The 23,184-nt window shown below is 44.4% G+C and overlaps 4 protein-coding genes across 4 annotated transcripts; 2 read left to right on the top strand and 2 right to left on the bottom strand.

Annotated features, from left to right (window-relative positions):
* Nucleotides 1-1,240: 1,240 nt before the first annotated feature.
* Nucleotides 1,241-5,489, top strand: LOC135614932 (protein ETHYLENE-INSENSITIVE 3-like 1a). The gene is made up of 2 exons (XM_065112819.1): nt 1,241-1,473; nt 3,178-5,489. Exon 2 carries the CDS (start codon nt 3,244-3,246, stop codon nt 5,149-5,151), a length of 1,908 nt encoding a protein of 635 aa, XP_064968891.1. The 5' UTR covers nt 1,241-1,473; nt 3,178-3,243; the 3' UTR covers nt 5,152-5,489.
* Nucleotides 5,490-10,023: 4,534 nt separating this feature from the next.
* LOC108953083 (protein PHYTOCHROME KINASE SUBSTRATE 4-like) lies at nt 10,024-11,005 on the bottom strand. Its single transcript, XM_065110877.1, has 2 exons — nt 10,604-11,005; nt 10,024-10,500 (listed from the first exon to the last, which is right to left on the bottom strand). Exons 1-2 carry the CDS (start codon nt 11,003-11,005, stop codon nt 10,024-10,026), a joined length of 879 nt encoding a protein of 292 aa, XP_064966949.1.
* A 1,334-nt stretch (nt 11,006-12,339) lies between these two features.
* On the bottom strand, nt 12,340-14,650 carry LOC135613505 (WUSCHEL-related homeobox 6-like). The gene is made up of 3 exons (XM_065110538.1): nt 13,805-14,650; nt 13,208-13,383; nt 12,340-12,747 (listed from the first exon to the last, which is right to left on the bottom strand). Exons 1-3 carry the CDS (start codon nt 14,358-14,360, stop codon nt 12,730-12,732), a joined length of 750 nt encoding a protein of 249 aa, XP_064966610.1. The 5' UTR covers nt 14,361-14,650; the 3' UTR covers nt 12,340-12,729.
* Nucleotides 14,651-18,669: 4,019 nt separating this feature from the next.
* Nucleotides 18,670-20,549, top strand: LOC103988437 (transcription factor CSA-like). The gene is made up of 4 exons (XM_009406967.3): nt 18,670-18,913; nt 18,993-19,304; nt 19,493-19,963; nt 20,052-20,549. The coding sequence occupies exons 1-4, from the start codon at nt 18,847-18,849 to the stop codon at nt 20,288-20,290; spliced, it is 1,089 nt and encodes a 362-aa protein (XP_009405242.3). The 5' UTR covers nt 18,670-18,846; the 3' UTR covers nt 20,291-20,549.
* The last annotated feature ends 2,635 nt before the right edge of the window (nt 20,550-23,184 follow it).

Here is a 23,184-nt window from a genome sequence, read left to right as displayed (position 1 = left end):
AGAAACATAAACAGAAAAAAGATAATAAAATTCCCAAGTTGATCATCCCCAGAGGATGTAATGTAATCATCATCTCCCTTACAGCAGCAGCAGCAAAAACACAACAATCTTAGCTCATTTAAGGGCATTAAATCCACACTCTTGTCCCAGTCGGCACCGAGTTACTACTACTGCTCACAACTCTGGCCTTCTTGTTTGTGGCTTGTGGTACGTCGACATGGGAAGACTGCAGCATTTTAGTGGTCCAATACCTCAATTTGGGTGTCAATGTCTTGATGTCGCCTGCTGCCACGGAGTCCCATTGCACATGCCTTCCATTCTTATCATCGAAGTCTTCATCATGAGGCAGGCCACACAAGCTTAGTCAAGACTGGCCAGCTTTTTCTCTTCCCCCTTTCCATATGGTCCAAATTTAATGTTGAATGGATGGTACAAAAATTCAACTGAATACTACAAGTCCTCAAATAATAAGTGGTGTATATACCCTGCAAAGACATTTACATTGCGACTATTTAGGATCCATAAAACTTGTAGAATCTTTTGGTATTTCTTGTGTAATGTATCACTGGTTAGAAATAACTTCTTCCCATCCTTTTGAGCATAGGATGATGTGTATCTATCTGAATAGTTAATTGGGTGTTTACCAGAGAGGTACAGTTCTGGTCCAATAATGTGAAGAAAATGGTTCCTTGGTTGGTTACTACATCACACACAGCCTGAGTATGATATGACAATTTATCTTCAACCATTGTTCTGAAACAGAAGAGGAGGATTTAACTCGGAACTCTGGATTTCTTTCATGTTTGAGCTGTTGGAAGGTGTTCATGTAGGAGGGCCTTCTTGGAACAGCCTGTTGTCGGCACTCTGAGACCGGTATCAAGATGAACAAAATCTGCGGAAGATGAAGTTAGAAAGATTGCTTTTTGGTGTCTGATGATTACCACCAACCTCATTTTTGATCCCCTCCTGGAGCAGTGGCAGGCAGTGCAATCCATGGCATTCAATGAATCCAGGGGAAGACTCCAGGAAGGCAGGCATTGCAGCAACGTCGACTCCATCACTGTAGGCTTTTGGCTCCGTCTTAGATTTCCGTCTCCACTACTGGACAACTTTTATCCACATCCAATCAACCTCACATCACTTAGCATTTCCTTCTTTCTTTTTAACCCGTTCTCTCTCTCTCTCTCCCGTCGATATCAGCGACCTCTATCGCTTCACATGCGACCCCGACAAGCCCACCTTCCACTGGCGAGAAACGGAGAGAAAAAGGAAGAGAGAGAACGCAGGAGGCAAAGAAGAGTGAAGGGCTATAAAGCGACGGAAGGGAAGAGCACCAGCTCCGCTTCTTGCCTCCTCTAATAAAAAATCTGTGATCTCTGTTGCCCATCTAAAATTTGCTCGGAGTTGGAGATGAGCGAGTATGGGCTAATATTGGCGTAAGGGGAGACCAGAAGCGGGGATAGAAGCTAAAAGGTCCGATTTTGCGTTCTCCTGGCTCGTAAAGGCGACTCCTTTTTCGATTGATTTCTACCTCTGTTTGGTTTCGGCTTTCTCGTAGTCAGCTCTTCCTTTTCTTTTCTCGGTTTTCGAGAGTAGCTGAGATTTCTGCTTTGGTCTCTAGGGTTGCTTGCTTTCTTCTCTGCCTTCTGTGGATCGGTGGTTTAAGGATTCTGGCGTCGATTTGGTTGCTCCAAGCCTTTCCTTCCCCTGTTTTTTCTACAGATCATCGATCTCTCTGCTTTTCTTGTCGTTCTATCTCTCTGTTGCTGTTGAAAACTTAAAGCGATAATGAAACGAATCGATAAAACTCTCAACAAAATCCTTCAAAGTTGACATTTTTTTTTCCTTTTTTTTGTTTTCTACAAGAGAAAAAACAGATTTTTTCGGCCATTTAGTGCTTGCTTCATTCGCCACAAGCAGAAAAAGGATTTAGTTCGATCTAAAGACACGAATTAGAGTCCCTTTTTGGGTCTCAGTGAGGAAGAGAAGTTCTGAGCGAAGTTTGAGCATGTTCTTCTTCTGCTTCTTCTCATCTTCGTTATTTCCTGCTGTCTTGCATACAAAATCTCCACCTCTATATCATGTTGCATCTGATAAGATCCACCGAGCTGATGAGCATATTGGTTCTGTTTGATCTCGGGAATGGATTTGAAACTTGGATACTTGTTTATGTGGCCAACTTTACTTCCATTTTCGTTTCATACTGATTGGGATATTGTTAGTTTTCCTTCCTTCCTTTTACATGTTCTATGGATAGCAACAAAGTGTTCATCTATTTGTCTATGTTTCCTATATTCATTGTACTGTTCCTGCTGGGTCTTTCATAGATGTTTTCTTTCTTAGATTTGGTAAAAGGGGATGTTATCTTTTGATTGATTTTGCTGCATCTTGTTGAATTTGTATGACAATGGAATATAATCTTTATGCTGGATTGGGAACTGTTCATGTGCTTGTTCAGTATTAGCAACACTATGTGGAGACAAAGGTTGCCTTATCCTTTTTCTGATCTTGAAACATGGCCTTCTGATCATTCTCTGATCCACATAAAATAAGGCAATTGGTTGGTGTTAGTGATTCTCAATTTACAGTAATAATTGATCATCGGGAATTGTCAATTGTTCCGATCAAGAATTTGGCGGATCAGATCTGATGCCGATTCTTTTACGAGGATCATAAATCATGAGCTGTGGCTGTAAAGCTTGCTGCTGTTCTAATCTGCGTTTGACGTTTTCGGATAGAGAGTAGCTTATAGAATTCTTTGTGTTTTAAGATCTGTTTAGAAAGTATTTTCTCGTTCTGTATCTTTCTATGTGCCCGGCGAGATGCCGAACCGAATTGTTTCTTTGTACGACCTTTGTTGGTTGCTTGTCGTAGACTACTTACTACTAATGCCATCTACAAAATATATTTCTTCCGAGATGAACTCGCGGAGCGTGTTTCTCATTTATGTTACTTGTGGAAAACGTGATGATTCTTGATTTCCATGTAATGAATTTAATAAATGCATATTAACTTTGGCGATACGGGAATAGATTCTTTGGCTAAGTTAAGAAAATTCATCATGTGTTTTCATCAAATTGCTTAATGTCACATATTTTCTAGATAATAATTTCACCTGACAGCGTGATATGGTTGAGGATTACCGCTGCCTGAACTTTATTTCTCATGCTCTTGCAGTGAATATTGCATCTGCCATTCGACTCCGAGTACATAGACCTGATCCGATCGCCTCGGCTGATAGCGATGATGGGGGGGCTATTAATGGAGGGCATGGTGTACCCTGGAGGTCCTAATTACGCGCAACTTTTCGCCTCGAATGATGAGAAGAATCTTAGTTATGGTAGCCTCCTCCATCAGCCTTCATTGGGTGAATGCATAGTGGGAGAGGGAGACCTGGTAGATCCTCCTCCCGAAAACTTTGCTGAGGCTGGTGATGAAGAAAGTGATGAAGATATCGACGTAGAAGAGCTCGAACGACGCATGTGGAGGGATCGGATGCGCTTGAAGCGTTTGAGGGAACAACAACAGAACAAAAACAAGGAGCAAGGGGACACGGCAAAGCAGCATCAGTCACAGGAGCAAGCCCGCCGAAAGAAGATGTCTCGTGCACAGGACGGGATCCTTAAGTACATGCTGAAAATGATGGAGGTATGCCAAGCTCAGGGATTCGTTTATGGTATTATTCCAGAGAAGGGCAAACCGGTTAGCGGCGCCTCTGACAACCTTAGAGGTTGGTGGAAGGAGAAGGTCAGGTTTGACAGGAACGGACCTGCGGCTATAGCCAAGTACCAGGCCGATAATGCCATCCCTGGATCCAGTAGTGAGGCGATCCCTGGGACTGTGAGCCCTCATTCTTTGCAGGAGCTTCAGGACACCACGTTGGGCTCTCTCCTGTCAGCTCTTATGCAGCACTGCGACCCACCGCAGCGGAGGTTCCCCCTGGAGAAGGGAGTTGCACCACCGTGGTGGCCTACTGGAAGGGAGGAGTGGTGGCCTGAATTGGGTATTCCAAAAGATCAGGGCCCGCCACCCTACAAGAAACCACATGATCTGAAGAAGGCTTGGAAAGTTAGCGTCTTGACTGCGGTGATCAAGCATATGTCTCCTGATATCGAAAAGATTCGTCGGCTAGTCAGGCAGTCTAAGTGCCTTCAAGACAAGATGACTGCTAAGGAGATCGCAACATGGCTTGCTGTTGTGAAGCAGGAAGAGGATGTGTATTTGAAGCTGCACCCGAATACTTGCCCTCCCCCATCCTCCGGGAGTGCCATCTCCTTCAACAGCAGCTGCAGCGATTATGATATAGAAGGTGCTGATGAAGGCAAGAGCGAGGATGCAGTAATTCAGAATCCTGCTGCCGATGGAAATACTTTTAGCCTGAGTGCAACCGTGGGGAACGAGAAGTTTGTCATCTCCGTGCCATTGAAAGAAGAGATCAACTGTGATTTCATCCAAAAGAGAACTGCTGCTGAGCCACAACTGATGCTGAACCAGCGCGTTTACACCTGCGATAATGCAAAGTGCCCACACCATGATTTTCGCCAAGGATTTACAGACAGGAATGCTCGAAACAGACACCAGTACCTCTGCAAGTATCAGAACACATTTCCTCAATCTCTCACAATGCTATCTGACAACTTTCAGGTGAATGAGAGCAAGCCCCCGGTTGTTCCTATGTCATCAAATGCTCAACCTAATGCAACTCGGCTCGGGTCAAGCCTCAATCCTGTACATGTCTCTGATTTGGGAATTCCTTCTGATGGACAAAAGTCGATCAATGAGTTGATGGGTTTCTACGACAACAATGTTAATGGTAACAAGAACTTGACTTTGGGAAGCGTTTCTGTGTTGGAAGGGTCAAATTCTCTCCAGAGCAGAATTCAGATGGAAGACAACTTCTTCAGGCAGGAGACAGGAACGGGTGGCAGTCTCTTCGAACAAGTTGGCAGCTTGGTTCAGCAACCACAGTTCTTCCTCCGTGAGGACATGATGCCATTCGGGCAACAAATCAGCAACCAACCCAATGAATTAAGTGGTGGCTTCAGATTCAGATCTGGCTTAAACATACCTGCAATGGATTATTCTGATGTATCGCAGAGAGGAATGGGGGGTTCACTGCAGAAGCATGATGGATCCAGCTGGTTCTACTGAAATAAGTGGTCATGACCTGACCAAGATAATATGAGCCAATGGATCATATGATCAAAGTATCGTGCAAGATGCAGTGGAGTAGATTCTCAATATAGAAACCTCATGTTCAGGTGATCTCGCTGCACTATATCACAGTTTCTTCTTCTTTAGTAGACCATGCAAGAATTAGTATTTCAGAGTGACTTGGAGAGAGTACATGTCGTAGGGTTTGTATGAATCGCAGGAACTGATGAACCAAGTAGTTTGATCCAATCTCTCAATAGAATCTCGATAGACAACTTATGTATAAACTTTATGTTGTGGTAATTAAAATGTAATTTTGCTGTTGTTTAGGTCAATATGGATTGTTTTGCATAACTTTAATGTCTTCTAGTATTGGTTACAAACAAATGAATCTTGTGCCTAAATGTCTTCATCGGAAGGTATGACTGTCATACCTTTCTATACCTTGTTCAATTCGGTATTACTATTGCCTTATGGACTTAATCCAGCTGAAAATACTTGAATAAAGTCTTTGATTTATGTGCTCTGGTTATTATTACCTTATGGATGTTCCAATTATCGCTTGATTTATGAAGGTTGGGAGAAAACCTTCTGAAGCACAACTTCATGTTGTTGCTGTTAGTCCCCATATCTCAAAACTCACCACAATGCTTGATGTTGCATAGGCCATCTAATTCCTCCTGTTCTGCAGTGCTGTTGATAAAGCAAAGTTTGGCAGCTCAAAGTCTTAAAGTGCCTTTTAAAACCTGCCAAGTCCTACCTGACCTTCCTGATGTGACTCTTCTTCTTAGAGATAGGTTTTATCCGGTGCAAGCACCCGAGGAATTATCCCCTCTTAGGATAAGCCCCCCAAACTCTAGGAGATATAGACATAACTAATATGAGACTAAATATGATCTTATCAAAACTCCCTTCGTTTCGGGATCAATGTTTCTCTCATATATCATGACATAAATCATTATTTGTTTTCATCATTACGAGCACAGAAACTCGCAAGGAAGTGTCTGTTCTAGGATGGACCCCTTACAACATCTTGATTTTCTAACTCTCAAAATTAACATGAGATTAGATATGATCTTATTACTTCATGACTCGGGAGGGCCATGCTAGGGAAGGGGCAATCCAAAAGGTTGAGATTGAGATTTCTGTGAGAAGCATAGCATTTCTGCAACACGTGAAATGTTCTTGTAAATGATGAGGATGAGGTCAATCAACTTGGAGCCATATATGAACAGGGTAGAGTTGTGCATGGGCCACCTTGAGGATATGCTCAAGGGGCACATTCCAAAATATGTGGCTCCCTTTGAGAGCTTGAAGAGTTGATACACATTCAAGTCCCTTGAGATGTGACTGTATGGTGTCTTTTACATGGAACACTATCATCATTTGATTCATTTTAATATGTATTCCACTTCTATAATCATGTCAAAAATTTGATCAAAATGGGAGACTGGTCCAAAGAGATTAGAGAACACAAATTCTATTGGTCTGAACCTAACTATCACTTCATCCTATGCATACTGGGGAAGAAAGATTCTATAAGCAAACCTTTATATAGCAAGTGACAGCCCATTCCAGTCCCAGTTGTTCAAGATGTGATAGGAGGATTGCTTTCATCAGTGGCTGCAAACACACTACAGCCACTGGTTTTGCTCAGACCCATCTTGTCCTCAACTGTGGTTTTCTTTCTTTGGCAGACATTGATTGGATATAATTTTCCGTTGGTCCAATACATGATCAGAATATAACATCTCTTGGCCCTCATTGCTGTGATCTGCAGATAAACTCAAAGAACATGTCTCTAGGGTTTAGACTGTGTCAGAGAAGTTTCAGCATCAACAACATGGACACTTGATTACTAAATGACTCATTTGATAAGGATGTGAGCTAATAATCTATATGAAAGTTCAGTTCTAGATAAAGAATTCAATTCCAACATGTATGACTTACAGAGATGTGGTTTACATTTAGCTCTAGAATTACATCCTAATTGGCTGATGAGCAACTATAAACAACATGCATTATCTGCTTAGAGCTGAAGTCAGCAAAGTGGCTTTCTACAACTTTCAATTTAATTAGAGGAACACCATAGGTTAGAGAACATATACTTATTAAGTGTTGATTTTGTCAACATTGTAGCAATTAAACCTATCAACCTACAAAAATTCTGTCATTTATAATTCTTTTAAGCTATGATTTAAACTGTAATTGATGTCTTTATAGATATTAGTGACCTTTATTGTGTGTCATCAGGAGTGCCACAATGGAACCTTCACCATGGAATTCAAGACAAGGTTTCATGTGGGTACTCCTGGGCTAATAATCCCTACAGTTATCCACTACTGTAGACCATCAAGCTGACACAGAGTAGAAAGTCTTCCGATTTTTTGGCCCATGTTTGGTTCTGAAGAGGGAGCATCAGCTCTAACTATAAAACAAAAGATAAAATAGGGTTGCATCAACTCTAACTATAAAACAAAAGATAAAATAGTGTTTTTCTTTTTCTGAGACAAAGTTAAAACCACTAAATTGCAAAAAAATGCAGAACAAAAAGGATTGGAACCTCTAAGAACTGTGCCTCTTACTGTGTATTAATTACAGGAGTTAGAGTAGTAGTTTGTGACAGGTTTAAGTTGCAATACTACTTCTCGTCTCTCTGTGACTGTTTAATTGACTCTCCATCTTGCAAGAAGTAGTGCGTTCAGGTATTGGTTTGTTTGGTGCTAATTTGCTTGTCTAGTGGATTGGCTGCTCCACTAGTGCAAGTCATGATGCATAAATCAACTTCAGAACATATATTAAGATGATAATTTTAAAGGTTCAAGAGCCCAAGTGTTTGACCAGGTATTCTGTGTGGGAATTAATGTCCCTCTCTTTTAATTCTCATAAAACAGTAATAACTAGACTGTGCAGGAACTACCTCATGAAGGGACCAAACTCATGGATGGCCTTTATAATATCTTAATCTCCCTCAACATATAATGATCACATTGTATTATGTAATCTACACTAGAATAAATGAAACAACTAACAATATAATGATGAGAGTCTTCAGAACTGGAGATTTATGTTACCCTTATTTCAATGTCAACAACATGGCATCAGAATGATTGGTTCTTCAATATCTAAAACAATGTATTAGATATCAAAGAGTCATTGTTCAGGCAATTTTGTAATGTGAATGCTATCAGGAAACCAGCTCACAAAAGGGAAAACCAGATAAAAATCAGTCCAATAGCAATGGTGTGGTTCATTGTTTGTGAGGGTTGGACAATGTCAAATCCATCGATCGTATGGTATACTTTTTTCTTTCTTTCCTTAGCAAAACATCTATAGTTTACTGCCTGGACAGTTCATTTCACTGGAGTGCTGTTACTCAGAGGCTACTGCTACAAAATCTTTCAAAATTAAGGGAGTATCAAACTTATAATCTATATCCAGCCAACCTACTCATCTAAAACATGTAAGTTCTCTGCATCTCAGAAAGGTTATTGTGGATGGTTGAGAAACTTATGGCACAACTGTAAGCAGTCATTTTTGTGAGTTCTTAGTTCTGTTCAAACTAACATGGATAAGATTTTTCTTCTTCTATTTCTTTTAGATAGCACTGGAAGCTGGTAAATGTTTCAAGTGCTAACTACCCATGAAGTATAACTATTCCATGACGCACACACAATCTGAAAGCAACACATTTCTACTTCAGGTACAAATGCATTAATTATACAGAAATTCTGTATTATGCATGATTGATGCACATACAGTAGGCAAAGCTTTAGCTGTGTTTGTGAACTGAACTAGAACTATAGTTACTCCAAAAAGCTGAATATATACATATAGATATATGTCACTAGAATGCAACTCAAAATACTTTTGGTCATGACACTACAGATAACTAATGTCAAAATAATGACCAGAAGAACAACCAGCAACAACACAATGTAAACAAAATATATGTACAGTAACTAAAACATGCAAGTTTCAGAAGTCATGGTTGTTCAACTCATTCTTCAAATCGAGTAAAAGATTAAAGGTTTACCCCATATCAGTAGGCCCTGAGCAGGTCACCCACATGTGAAGGTGCAAAGCAGAATCATATATCCTCGTACACAAAGAAGCATGGATCTGTTTCCAGACTGCTTGTCCTGCTCCAGAGAGACATGAGGCTGAGTCCACATGCCAGTTAGGTGAGCAAAATGACATGATTCATGGAGGTGGTCTTCTCTAAGCTCAAGAACCACATCAAACCCTTCCATGATTCGGGGCAACGTGGAATCTGATTGAGACCCACCTGTTTGGAGTCTTCTGTTAGCCTGGTGCTGGATGGTGCATTTATACAAACAGGTGTCGTGCAGCCATGGAAATCTAATCAAGCAGTGTTGTCAATGCAGGCAGGTATAACAAGACGGTGACACATTGAATCTGGAAATCGATAGCTGTAGCAGCACAAAGTTGAGGGTATTTGGCCTTGTTGGAGTTACCTTCGTGTTGGTGTACGTATCACAAGATGTGTACTCCGCAGGACACACAGCATACAGTCAATAGATTAAATAGCAGTATCTAAACGTTATAAACATAGAGAGAGAGAGAGAGAGAGAGAGAGAGAGAGAGAGAGATTACGAAAGTCAATAATTTTCGGCATTAGATTATTATTAATGAGAGAATCCAATAATTTTCAGCATTAGATTATTATTAATGAGAGAATCCAAATAGAAATCATGACAACACACGTCACTTTGGACTTCTAAACCGCCTCCGACCGGTTTAGGGCGTTCGAACCGGGTTTGGGTTTGCGCACCGCATTCGATCCGACCGGAGATGTTAATCGCAGCGGGATTGGGCCGACGCTGACCGCCTTGCCGTTTCGGCAGCTCAGAAGACCGCTGCATCTCCGCTTCCCGCCCGTGGCGGCGCAGCGCTCGCGCTCCTCCCGGAAGGAGCGGTGGTGACGCTCCACTGGACGCTCGCCTCGCTGGGCGCATTGGACGGTGGCGGTACCTCCGCCTCAAGGCCCCCACGGAGATGGTCGCGGGAGTCGAGGGAGTCGGGTCGGCGGTAGGTCGTCTGGGTGGAGAAGCTTTCGATCTCGAAAAGGTCTGAGCTTGTGTAGCTCGCCACGTCGTCGTCTGGCGGGGGATTCGGGTGAAACTTCGGCGGTTTACCTGGTCGGAGAATGGGAAAACCACGGCGGCAAGTTGTGAATCCGGTGGTGTGCTCAGCGCTGCTGCGGTATGCCTGGTTGGCCGGAAGACCTCCAGGGATTCTCGTGGTGGCTCTTCGGCGAGGTTGTTCAAAGAGGACGGATTCAACACGGGGCAGGAGAAGACATGGGAATAGCCGAATAGGCTGCTGGAATTCACCATCCGGCAACCAACTTCGGCGGGAAGCAAGGACCGAGTCAAATTAGCTAAGAAGCTGGGACTTTTGAGACGATTTCCAGGAATTATCTAACCTTTATCATCTCCTCGAAGCCAAACTCGTTCTTGGTCTCTTCCGGCATCACTCTGTCCGGGAAGCTATTGAGGCCCATTTCCCCTGTCCTAAAGCAGCGATTTTTGGCGGTGGACGACGCGTTCAAATCCGAACCAGAGCGAATCGAGCTCTTGGGTTCCGAGCACGTCTCATCAACGTCGACGGACTTCCTCCCATAACACGGGCAGTTGCGGCCGAAGAGACGGCAAGCGGGGAAGGACGGCGGCTTCGCTGGTTCGTTCAAGAGCAAGGCGCTCGCGGCGACAGCGATGGAGGACGGCGGGGTGGGAGAGGAGCCCCGACTGGCTATTCCAGCTGGCCTCCGACGAGCCTGTCGGAGTCGAGTAGAACGAACGCGTTCGGCCGTGCCTCGCGTAGCCATCGGTCGAGGAGAACGAGAACTCCCTCCATGGGTGGAAAGGTTGCACCTTTCGCCCGCTCCGTCGAGAATCACGGTCCCGCTAATGCCGCCGTGGCCTTCGTTGTAGTAGCGCTCGGCGTCGAAGATGCTGTTCTCGGCGTCGTCCACACAGCGGCCAAAGCGGTGGTCTGCGCCGGCCGCGGTGTCGGATCCGGGAACACCCGAGCGTATGGGGGTTCCCTGAGGTGCGGTTTTGGCGGGAGAGAGATGAAAGAGAGACTGCTTTGGAACGTGGTTTGCACAAAGCTTGCTCTCTCCATCACACTGATATGCCTCTCTCAAGGCGGAACGAGAGAGATGTTAGTTCGGGAAGACGCAGCCAATTGAAGACTGTACAATTCAGCAGATGGCTGAAGCTACTGAGAAGCTTATGTAGAGTTCAGTTTTACTTCAAAAATGCAACCTTGTAATGTGACATGTAAAACTTTATTTACCAGCTGCATCAAGTCAATAAGAAGATTAAGATTCCTTGATTGCATCTGAGAGATCATTATCCGCTACATTTTCCGCCAAGATTCCATGTGAGATCATGTAAGATCCTCATGTGAATCTGAATCAGTAAACCAGGATGGAAGGGAAGAATCTTTGGGTAGAACAATACATTGGATACATGAAAAAGAAGGAATGAAGCAACTGTGTGTTAACCTCTGCATGGCTTTTGTTTCAGATAATTAACTCTGTCTTGTTGAGCTCAGACAAAGGTGAAGAACTGTATGAGATCAAGGCCACTTTGCTCTGCTGAAAGCTACCAGAGAGAGCAGCATTTCATCTCATCTTCTTCATCAAATTTTCATATGAACCAAATGATGTTAAAGCAGTGCATTTGTTCTCAGCCGCAAAATTGTTTGTTGGCTCATTTGAATTCTTTATGACCAATTGTTCTAAACACTTCCCGAACCCTTTCTTTCTCAAAAGAAAACTCCTGTCTCTCCTCTTAGCAAGAAGAGAACACCTGTTCCTTGTTGAGTCATCAGAAAACTACAAGGTCTTAAACATCTCTGTTTCCTGTGGTGTATTCTACTTCTCTTTCATGTCCATCCCTGTGTAGGACCTAAACAGTAGCAAAGACAAGGCCAATATGTGGGTCTCAAAAGCAATGAAAGTTTCAGACTGTGTCATGAAATTTACTCTTCACCTCTAAAGTAAATTAGATGCTGCTCAAAGAGGCTTAGATAAGATGATCCACATGTAATAGAGAATGCTAAAGTTGGCAACTCATGTAGATAGAATGTGAAATGAACTTTCAACAAAATGAAAACAGAGTTTGCAGTGGACTTCTGTACCCAAACAAAAACTAATTTGAAGCATACAATTTTATTGAAGACATCAGACATCCATCCTCTTACATATGTGATCTCCTTCAATCAAATTAATTGTAAGATCCAGAACACTTGGGAGATCTGTAGTTCCAAGATGTAGTGTTTTTTATGCACTCTGCCAATGCAATTGAAGAAACAAAGGTGCAAATACAATTAAGATTTCTGTATTCCAGCAAACACTATCAAGTGCATACAACACCATAATGATAAATAATAATAGGAAAGCTACAAACAGCTTCAGCCATGGTAATAATTAGACACATAAGGATGTGGTAGATCATTAAATTATGACAAGAGGTGAGATTGCTTCTGAAATTGTGATCACTGGAAGAGGCATTTGATTCTGCTGATGCCATTTCTCATGGATTAAGTAGATGTTGATACCTGTCAAGAGGTAAAAATCATATTAATCTTTCTCATGAACTTTATCATTGCATGAAAGCAGAAGTGTTCAGACCAATATCAGCTCCACTGAACATGGAATACTAAATGGTCTCTGAGTGAAATATCATATATTTGAGACTTTCTAAGCTTGAAGATGGATAAGAAGTAACTTATTTTGATGGCATAGCATATAGTTCCAAATCATAAATAACACACAAGCATCAAATAAAGATAAAAACTTTTATATGTGATATAAAATCTGATCATTCAGCTGGAATGAAGTAGATCACATTTCCATGTGCTACTATTCACACCATGGGGTATGTCTTGTTCTTCGGATAAACATGAAGATATGTGTATACACACATGTGCACACACAGCGAGAGAGAGAGACAGAGAGAGAGAGAGAAAGAGAGAGAGAAATGGATATTAGAAGCATTAATTGTTTTGAGAAGCTCACCAAGAAGTAGCTTTCACCCATCTGCAAGCTCTGCAGTAGAATTCCGTATTCATTGATGGGAAGAAGCTCTCCGGAGGAGTGGACGAGCATCACATTTTGGCCAAACATAGCTCTCAAGTCTATAGGTCCTCTTGGAACTTCTGATGGGATCCCATTGATGAAGACAGTGATGGTCCCTGCATTCAAACATGCAGTTGGTGAACTCAATATTTCACTTGTTATTGCCTCAAAATAATCTTTAGCATGCTTCTCATCGATGCAACAGAAGAAAACAACAACAAGACATTAGGAGAAGAACAGGCATCATCGATAGAAAACATGAAACGATCGATTTAGTTGATGCTGAGAGTGCTTGCTAACATGCTTCTTTCTGATTCCAAAAGAAGGAGCTCCTTTTAGTCGAGCAGAGAAACACAAATCATTTGCTTTTAGGTCGACATAATCCTTTTTGTCGAGCTGTCGAATTCGAGAACCAAACAATAAATATAATCCTAATTTAGTTGTGATATGTGTAAGTAAATCTTACTACTATACATCTCCAATGAGCACCCACTAAAATCTTATGCAAAAGGAGTAAGCACAAAGCCATGCGCTAACCAGGCTGATAGTTCATTGGAGCGACGTCAGGATAGCACATAAAAGGATTCTGGCAACTCTCCATGAAGCCCATCTGGCGAGAGAAGAAGAGATCATCGGCACCTCCATCATCCCCCACAAGGCTAGAGGATGAGGAGGAGGAAGAAGAAGAAGAAGAAGCAGAAGAAGAGCAAGCAAAGAGCCTGCCTCCGCCAGACGAGTTGTTCGATGACATGCCGGTCGAGGTCGGTTCATACAGAGCTGCACCACCGACCTGGCGTGCGTGCATCGCAGCTCCGGGATCCGCCGCGAGGCCCGCGGCTTGCAGCTGCCGCTGCCGGCGGCGGGACCTTGACCGCCGGTTCTGGAACCAGTAGAAGACGTTGGCGTCGCCGACGGAGCCGAACTTCTCGAGGAGCTTGCGGATCCTCACCGTCTCATCCTTGGGGGGGTTAACCATGCCGCTGTTGAAGATGGACTCCAGTATGAGGATCTGCTCCGGCTTCGGGGTCCAGCGGGAGCGCACGGGTTCCGCGCCGGCGAGACCGCGGTTTGGGCTGCCGTTCCGGCCGTCCATGGCGAGTGCAAGAGATGGGAGAAGAGAGAGAAAGATCGAAAAAGACCGAACACTATGCGCATATGCCTGAACAGCACAAGCGTGGGGTGAGGTATTTATAGATAGCTTTGTTGGAGAGGATAAGGGGCTGTCTTCTTTGGCTTAGGACAAACTCAAATGACCAAAATGACACCGTCTACCTTTTATCTTCCGCATGGTTCTCATGAAATATTGCATGCAATGTGGGCTCTTTTGGTCAACATTGACCTTGGAAGTCTAATGTTTCCTATGTTGGGTGTCCAATTGCAGTGTGAAGGGGGTGCTGCGAAGCGTGGGGATGTGGGAGGACCGAGAGACCGAATGGTCAAAGAACCGCAGCACCGAATCATTAGGGCTGACGTCGCACGCATGGGCACAGAGAACCCATGGCAAGAAGGAAATGACAGGTTCAGATGAAAGCAGCAGAAGCATATACGCGGTGTGGCGAAGGATGCGGGCATAGGGTTGGCCCAAAGTTCGGCTGGCTTTGCCGTCTTATCACATCAGAACCCGATGTGACAGCGGAGACTGCGGAGGCCTGTTGGTGTCGCCTCTGTCGCCTTCACCATTACGCATGGTTTGTCCTTGTCCTCGAGATAAATCTGTGGGAGACTCGGTCGTCTTCCTCTCCACGGGAGTTTTACCGCAGCTCAGCTCACCATGCATGACTGCTACGTAACTCCATGCAACAAATCAGTACAAGGCAGGCCATCGATCGACATTCCCAGTACCCGAAACAGGATAACATGATCGCATCGAGAGAGGTGCAGTCTTCATCTTCTTCTGGTCATCAGAACTATTCCCAGCTTAACATACAGCAGTTCTGCTGCTCCTCTTGGAGTTACCTTGGAACAAAATCATCCTTATAATTTACTGATGTGTGTGTGGATCCATCATACGGTGGCAAATGGACAAACCGCCCGAATGGAATCAGAATAATTCTGCAAGAGAAATCTGTCATCCATGCACTTTCACCAATACTAAACATCACCCTAGAAACGAGGGCATGAGACAGGAGATGATGCTTCATTAAGCAAACAGAAGCATCTTGGTTGGTGACCTTAGTCAAAAAGGTCAAGTGAGTGATGTTTGTTTGTCAGGTTGTCATACTTTAAGCAATTGCACTGTCAAAGATGAGAATGTCATGAACTCGCTCTCCTCAAACAAAGATGATCCCTGTCATGAAGATTCCCCATTACACTTCCTCAAAAGGGCCCTCCATGTGCCACACTGTTCGGTGTCACCTTATTCTGTGTCTTCCAAGGTTTTCCGCTGCTTCTATCGACCAGAGTTTTTCTTAATTAGGTTACAAGGCTCTTCAGACCAGATCTCTGAACTGCATGTTCATTGTCCACCCTAAGTGATCATGGAGCTCCTTTAAACTATTCTTAAAGCTACTGGCAGTCAAACCAGATACAAAGAACCTTTTTCTGCCGTTTTGCTTTTGATGTAGTTCTAATGTTAACAAATGGCATTCAACATCATAATTGTGCAGACAAGCAGTACTTTGCTGATGGTTGGAACTTGCTGCGTTCTTTGAGCCGAAGAGCCGCTGTCGGTCGATTTGATTATAAGCTGCTAATGCACGACACTGTTCGGAAGGCAACACATGATGGAATCACGTTATCAGCTGAAGCTGGTGATTCATAAACATCTACCGCCATACTTTTGTTTTGGATTCCCCGGCAAAGGTGGTGCCGGACATGACAAAGGAAGGCAATTGTATATTGTGCAAGTACAAGACGTTAATAAAGAAACTCCTGTGATGAACACAGGTGAGTCTGCTTCCCGTGGCTTTTTGTGAGCAAGCAACAGTGAGCAGGCGAGGATGGGACCGAACGAGGAAGGCAAAGCTTGGTGCAGTGCCGCAAAAGGGTCCAAGCTGCACCGATCTCAAAAGCCAACCCGCTTCCTTGTGCATGTGCCCCAAAAGCCTAGCCGACGGGCTCTTGGTCGGTGTCTCTCGGCAGCTACCCTCGTCATGTCCTGTGAGTTACTGTGTCCACACAGTTGTCTCTCTCTCTCTCTCTCTCTCTCTCTCTCTCTCTCTCTCTCCTCTCTCCCTCTGCTCGGAAGGCGATCTCTGTACTTTGGGGAGGGGGCGTCTAGGGTTTTGGGCCCTGAGCGTGTGGGTGGAGCAGACCGGATAAAGATAGCTCGGGGGTGACGAGATGAGATGAGATCCCTGACTAGAGTTTCCTTAGCAATGGCCATTACTGCATTCCTGTGCTTCCATTCGACTTCGAGGACTGTCCAATCGAGCGACGTCGACGAAATTAGTCGTCCGGGGTATAGTTATTAGCACCACAGCAGATGCTGATCGGATCAAATCCCGAGTCATTGACTAATTGATCGAATTGACGTGGCGATTGTCGATTGGATAGTCTGTGGACCGGCTGCAAAAGAGGAAGGCCGAATCCACCCGAGATTGGGCTTCGAGCGACTGACTTATCCATCCGATGTTGTCTGCCAATGGGCTATGATGAGAATTTGGGCCGCACGGCCCAATTAGGCCCAATACAATTTGAATGGTTTGTTAGGAATCAAAATCCAGCTACAATATTTTATTTCTCTAAAAAAAAGTGACCGTACGCGTGTCCTGGTCGATGCAACAACGGCGCCGTTGCACGTGTCAGGACCTCCCTGTCGCACGTAACGCAACAGACGCATGAAGCATAAAACGGTTTCGGAAGCGTCCAACCCGCCATAACGAAACGGCGATAACGTTTTCCGGGAAAAGGCGATAAAAGGGAGCTGTAGATGCCACGACGGATGACAGAGAGAGGGAGTCGCCGAACGCGTCCCCGTTACGACGCGACCGGAGCGTTACGGGTTGCCGCCGCGCCCCACACATGCCTCTGAGCGTACCTCCAAATTAAAGCTGCCCGTAGCGGCCGTCCTCTGCCCATCATTTCCCTGCACCGAAGATTTCCAGCCATGGCTGTGCGCCCCTTCAAAAGATCCTGAAGGCTGTCAAAGGAGCAAAAGGAGAGGAGAATATTAATACCTTTGTGGTGGGCTGTAACACTGAAAAGGATTGGAGGAGAAAGAGAGAGAGAGAGCGAGGAACAAAAAAAGATGTAGGAAATGGGACGGGTGGGTGGGTCGGTGAAGGGGAGAAGGGAAGCAGTTCGCTCTGCTGTCTCCCTGCCCACCTGCAACTGCTCCAGTAGAGGCCAAATGTGGTGGCTGCCATCATGCGCCTAGCCACGGCAGGGGATGACTGATGAGTGCCTACCTAAATTGACATGATATAAGATGAATCACAGCAATGGCTTCTGAGCTCTGTTAGTTCCTCATGTGATGGTGCTCAGCATCATGGTGTGAAAAGCTTGGTCATTAGTTTCCTTAACCTCTCTCTCTCTCTCTCTCTCTCTCTCTCTCTCTCTCTCTGAGCTAAGAGAAAGCTAAATATGGCAATTCCATTGAAGTACTCTGCATTTCCACAGCTAAGAGAGCTAAGTATGGCAATTCCATTGAAGTACTCTCTTACTGATACTCTGCATTTGACCCAATATAATGATGTGATTGAAGCAGTCCAATATGTTGCATTTGAGTCCTTTTTTATGCAGCAAGTAGAGGAAGGCAAGTGGTGGGGAGTTTGATTAGTGTTCAACTGGTTTATGTTGGCAAGGCAATTGGAATATATTAGGCTAATATGGGCGTACCAACATCAGAGCTTGTTTTCTTATGTTGCAGCACAAGGAGCTGAATGTTTACAGGTAGAAAACAAGAAAGCTGAATGATAATGCTGATTGATTAATGCAGCTCCAGATAAATGTTTGATCAAATCAGCAGTTTTAGCAGCTTTATGGCCTTATACAAACATTAAGCTTCATACTTTGCATGAACTCTATGGGCAGTAGTAGTGATGTCAATGGCCATGAGAGAGAGTCACAATGTTATCATGATTCTGAAAGCAAATATATGTGTGATGAACATGAAGAAAGAAAGGTTGTGATGAGGCACACTAGAGGACAAGAGTGAGAAAAGGAATACATACCCCTGTAAATAAAGTTGTAACATAAAAATGAGATGGCCAACTAGCAATTGTACTACTGCCTCTACTGATGTGTTACAATTTCTTTTCCTTTACCTTTATGTTTCTGTCCTCTGTCTTTTCTTTTCTTTTCTTTCTGGGGTTGATAAAACAGGGAGGGAGCTAATGGACAAGAGAGTTCTGGTGCTTTTGCCCAGGCTTGGAGGGACAGAGAGCAGCTCCAATATAAAGGAGAATGGTAAGGGACTCGGACTCCCAACCCACACGAGTGGTTCCCTTTTGAACACTGTGCTTTGCGACCCCCGGTGCTCACAGCCCGAGTGCTATCAGTCTGAGACTAAGGGAAAGCATAGAGAGAGAGAGAGAGAGAGAGAGAGAGAGAGAGAGAGAGAGAGTCATGTTGTTCTCTTGTACCAAAGGCTAGTTATCTGTCCCTTTCTTTGCCAATCTTTTAAGTTCATTTCTTAGATGAGTGTTTGCAGTTATCCATCCTGTTCTAAAGGCTTTGATCCCCTCACACTTCCCTTGAGTATTGGTATTAGCTCATTACACTCTTTTTTCCTTTGTCTTTCAATTTGTTGTAGCTCTCATTCAGTCATCTTTGACCTTCATAGGTGACATGGGGTTGTTTACACCACCGCCACCACCACCACCTTCATTTCTGGGGAACATGAGCTCTTCCTCAGGAGAGAGGGAATGCATGAGTGGTGAACAAGCTTTGGGGTTTCAGTGTCTGGCAGGGGTGAAAGAGCATTATGAGGAAGATGAAGGTGGTGATGATACTACACATGAGAGTGGCCAGCAGCAGAAGCTCTGTGTTAGGGGTCATTGGAGGCCAGCTGAGGATGCCAGGCTCAAGGAGCTTGTCTCCCAATATGGCCCCCAAAACTGGAACCTGATTGCTGAGAAACTAGATGGAAGATCAGGTTCTCATCCACCCTCGTACACAAATATGAACAAAGACTAGGCATTTTGTTTTCCTTGTTTATCCTGGAAAGAACTTTTGGTTATCTACTTGCATGCATCAACAGGGAGAAAATGTTGTCTACTTTTGCTGATGTATGTGCAGTTCCTCTGCCGTATCTTGTTTCTGGGTTTTAACATTTGTGGACAGGGAAGAGCTGCAGGCTGAGGTGGTTCAACCAGTTGGACCCAAGGATCAACAGGAGCGCCTTCAGTGAGGAAGAAGAGGAGAGGCTTTTGGCTGCCCATAGGCTTTATGGCAACAAATGGGCACTGATTGCCAGGCTCTTCCCTGGTAGGACAGACAATGCAGTCAAGAATCATTGGCATGTGATCATGGCCAGGAAGCACAGGGAGCAGTCCAACGCTTATAGGAGGAGGAAGGCCTCCAATCTTCCCTCCCTCCATCCTCCCTCAACTCAGGCCCTCCCTAGGAGGATGGAGGTGATCGCCAGCATCAATGCTTGCAGTGGTGAGTCCACCATCACCAGCATCAGAGACGAGTCTGCTTCCACCTGCACGGACCTCTCCCTCAATTCCTTCACCAGCAGAGCTTTGCCTCACCTCCTCAACATATCCACCTGCCCAACCCAACAGTTACATCCCTATGCCATCTACAATGGTATTCCTTGTCGAAAGCTGTCTTCTTACATTGCCTACGAGACCAAGTGTTTGGTAGTTCTCTTATCTCTTGCTTGCTTTACGTGCAGGTTTACATGAGAATGTACTTCCAGCAAAGAATGGATGCTACGGGAAGCTTAGTGTTGCCCCCATGGAGTTGCTTCCCGGAGTTGATCAGGCAGATTACCCTTATTCCACTTCTGAGGCTTCAGCAAGTGACACAGTGGCCTTCCACATGAGCAATGCTTGGCCCCAAGGAGAAACTGCTCATGGAAGGGAGAAGATAAGGATACCCTTCATTGACTTCCTAGGTGTCGGTGCAACGTAGGAAGAGGGTAACAGTAAAGTTACATAGAACCACAAAATGTGAGAGAGGGGAAGTTTTGTGAAGCTATTGCTGTTGAGACCTTGAACCCTTCATCATATGACCTTTGCCATAGTCCCTAGTATGATCATCATATGTTCTTAGTATAGAACAGTATATATTCTCAGTTGCGAAAAGTAGTGAAAGTCATGGTTTAGAACTCCATGAAACCTGCAAATGTGTTCTCATATGTGATGCAGAAAGAATCTTATGATTGCTTTAATATTTGCTGCTCCAATCAAGCTCAAACCAAGTTGTTCCTTGTTTTCCTGGTCAACTGTTGCCAGGTTTGTCTTTCTTTATGCTTTAAGTCCAATTCAGTTCCCTTTCTCTGTGAGAGGCTCTTTTGGAAGCTTTCTCCCATTGATGTGAGACATGATGACAATGGGGCACATCATGTGGAAATTCTCAAGCACAGTGTCCTCTTTTGCCTGCTTGGAACAGCCTTCATTCAACTCACAAGCAATGTACCAAATCTTTTGTTGGAGGAAGTCATCTCTGCCTCCTCAAACTTGCTACATAAACAAGAAGTAAAAGCATTGGAGCAGATGAATTGTTGCTACCATTTCATGAGAGATTGGACTAGAGACATTAAAATGGAAACTCTATCAAGCATGACAAGTTGAAGCAGGTGACAGCTCCAATTAACTTGTTAGTTCCTAAGCTGTGGACAAAGTTGCCCAGAAGATAGAGAGAGCAGAAGTTTCATTCCCCCAGAAGATTGCTCACAACAGATTTCTATTGGCCATGTCTCCAAACAACATTGCTCCAAGTTGATGAAGAACATACAAGAAGAGAATGACAATGTCACTCTCTCTTTTCTGCAATATCAGCATGAGACAACTTACTCTTGTGCAGGTGGTGTGGGGGAGAAGTGAAGGCCAAAGTTTTGAAGGCTGTAGCTGGTCATTCTATCATGAATAGCCATGAATGGTGACTGGCAACTGTGACACTCTTTTTCTCCTCTGCAACTCTTGGTTTCCAAAGGTTAAAGAGAGGCCACCCAAAGATTTCCCCAGTGGAACACTGAGTGCCTCCATGGAAAGAGGCCAAGCCAACACTGACTTCTCTTGACATCACTTCACCTAATGTCCTGCACCAGCACAGGCTTTCCTCTCAGGATTAGTAACGGCCCCCCTTCACAGCAACAGCTCCCTGGCTCGTCTGGCTCAGAATGCTATGGTGGGGTCATGATTTCCCCACCCATATATGGCAAGGGAGAAGCCATGGGTGAAAGCAAGTAAAGACCCCTTTGTGTTGTCTTTTTCCCCCAGCTCTGAGGACCATTTTGGTGCTCACAGGTACTACAATCATGGTGAGGAACAGTTCACTCCCAGCAAAGCGTTTAAATCTTTGGGAAAAATAGAGGAGAGGTGAAGAGACTGTTGACAGTGTCTCAGTCTTTGACAGGGTGGTGAAAAGATGCTTCATGCTCAAGCCAATCCACAGCACAGAAAAAAGAGAGAAGAAAAGTAACATGCAGCCAAACTCACATGTAAACCTCTTTGTACTCTCATGGATTCCTCAGCAAGAACATGTGAGATGTGCATGTAAGAATTGGATCACCTTGTAGGTTTTGGATAATCTACACAAACAATCAAAGAAAGAAGCCGGATGAGGTGGGCATCATGAAGAGGCTGCAGAGGTTTGAAGGTGCCATCAAACTAAACTGAAGAGACACCATTTAAGGGGGTTGGCAGGTGACAGATGGGACAGCCAAACCAGAAGCCATGGGATTCACAACTATGGCCAAGTATTAATACTGCAGAGATTTGGTGATCCTTTTGAGGTGGATCTGATGTCAATTATGGAATCAGAGGGGGAGGAGAAGGAACAAGGAGCCACTGACTTGTGGCACGTGGGAAGTCTGCAAGCAGTTGGGTGGGCAAAGCCTAACCCACTGCAGAATTCTGAGTCATCCTTCTTCTTGGGATGAACTCTAGGCATCACTTTTGCTTGGAAAGCGCGACGCTGGGCCTCATGCTGGTGGTGGTGACTGCCTCAAGTCTGAAACCTGTTGGGCTCTCTTGAATCAGCAACTGTAGCAGCTGAGATCTGTCTCACAACAACAGGATGAGACTCACTGCTGCATGGTTCGTTCTAATGTAAAGCTTCAGACATGAACACTTCTTCTTTGCTTCTCAAAGGAAAAAACGCACTCGAATTTAGTAGATTGATCACTCAAAATCAATACATTTCCTCCACATTTCAACTTCTTAGGAAGGAAATGGCTATCCACCATTCTCCAAGTCATTCTTCATCATCCACATGACAGTAAATTTGGACTTACAAAGAAGATGACACACTAAAAAAGATGCATATTTACTCAGATGAAAGAATCAAGGAAACATAAACATTGTTAATTGTGTGATGGCTTTTATGACCATCCAAGTTCCAAAGAAAAGTGTTGGCATTGCTCCCTAACACTTGGTCCCCTGTGTGGTTACCTCAAGAAGCCAAAAGGACATTGATGACTCCTCCATTGTTCTTTCAGAATGATGTGCTTACTTTTGGTAAGCTAAGCATAGTTATCGAAGACAACAGCCAAGTCTTTCCAACCAAGAAATAAGAGTTCATGGAGCAATGGGCCTTTCCATTACTTCCCACAGTTTCATATTGCATCAATAACTTCCCTCGACCCAGACTCCGTCTGCCGCGCCTATGATCACCATGGATGACATCTCTTTTGTGGTCCTCCATCGCCGGGAGGAAGTCGCCCCTTCGGGATTCATGGCATTAGATCTCTCTTTTGAATCGGATATCACTCTTGCCGGAGTCGAGGAGGAAGGCAACGTCATTTCTGAAGCCGAAGCTGCTCCCCTGTCGCCTGTCCCCGGTCCTTCGTCAGCCTCCCCTGC

The sequence above is a fragment of the Musa acuminata genome, chromosome BXJ2-6, assembly GCF_036884655.1.
Source record: "Musa acuminata AAA Group cultivar baxijiao chromosome BXJ2-6, Cavendish_Baxijiao_AAA, whole genome shotgun sequence".
Lineage (NCBI taxonomy): Eukaryota > Viridiplantae > Streptophyta > Magnoliopsida > Zingiberales > Musaceae > Musa > Musa acuminata.
The sequence above is the reverse complement of the archived record's forward strand: the minus strand, read 5'-3'. Positions and strand labels throughout refer to the sequence as shown.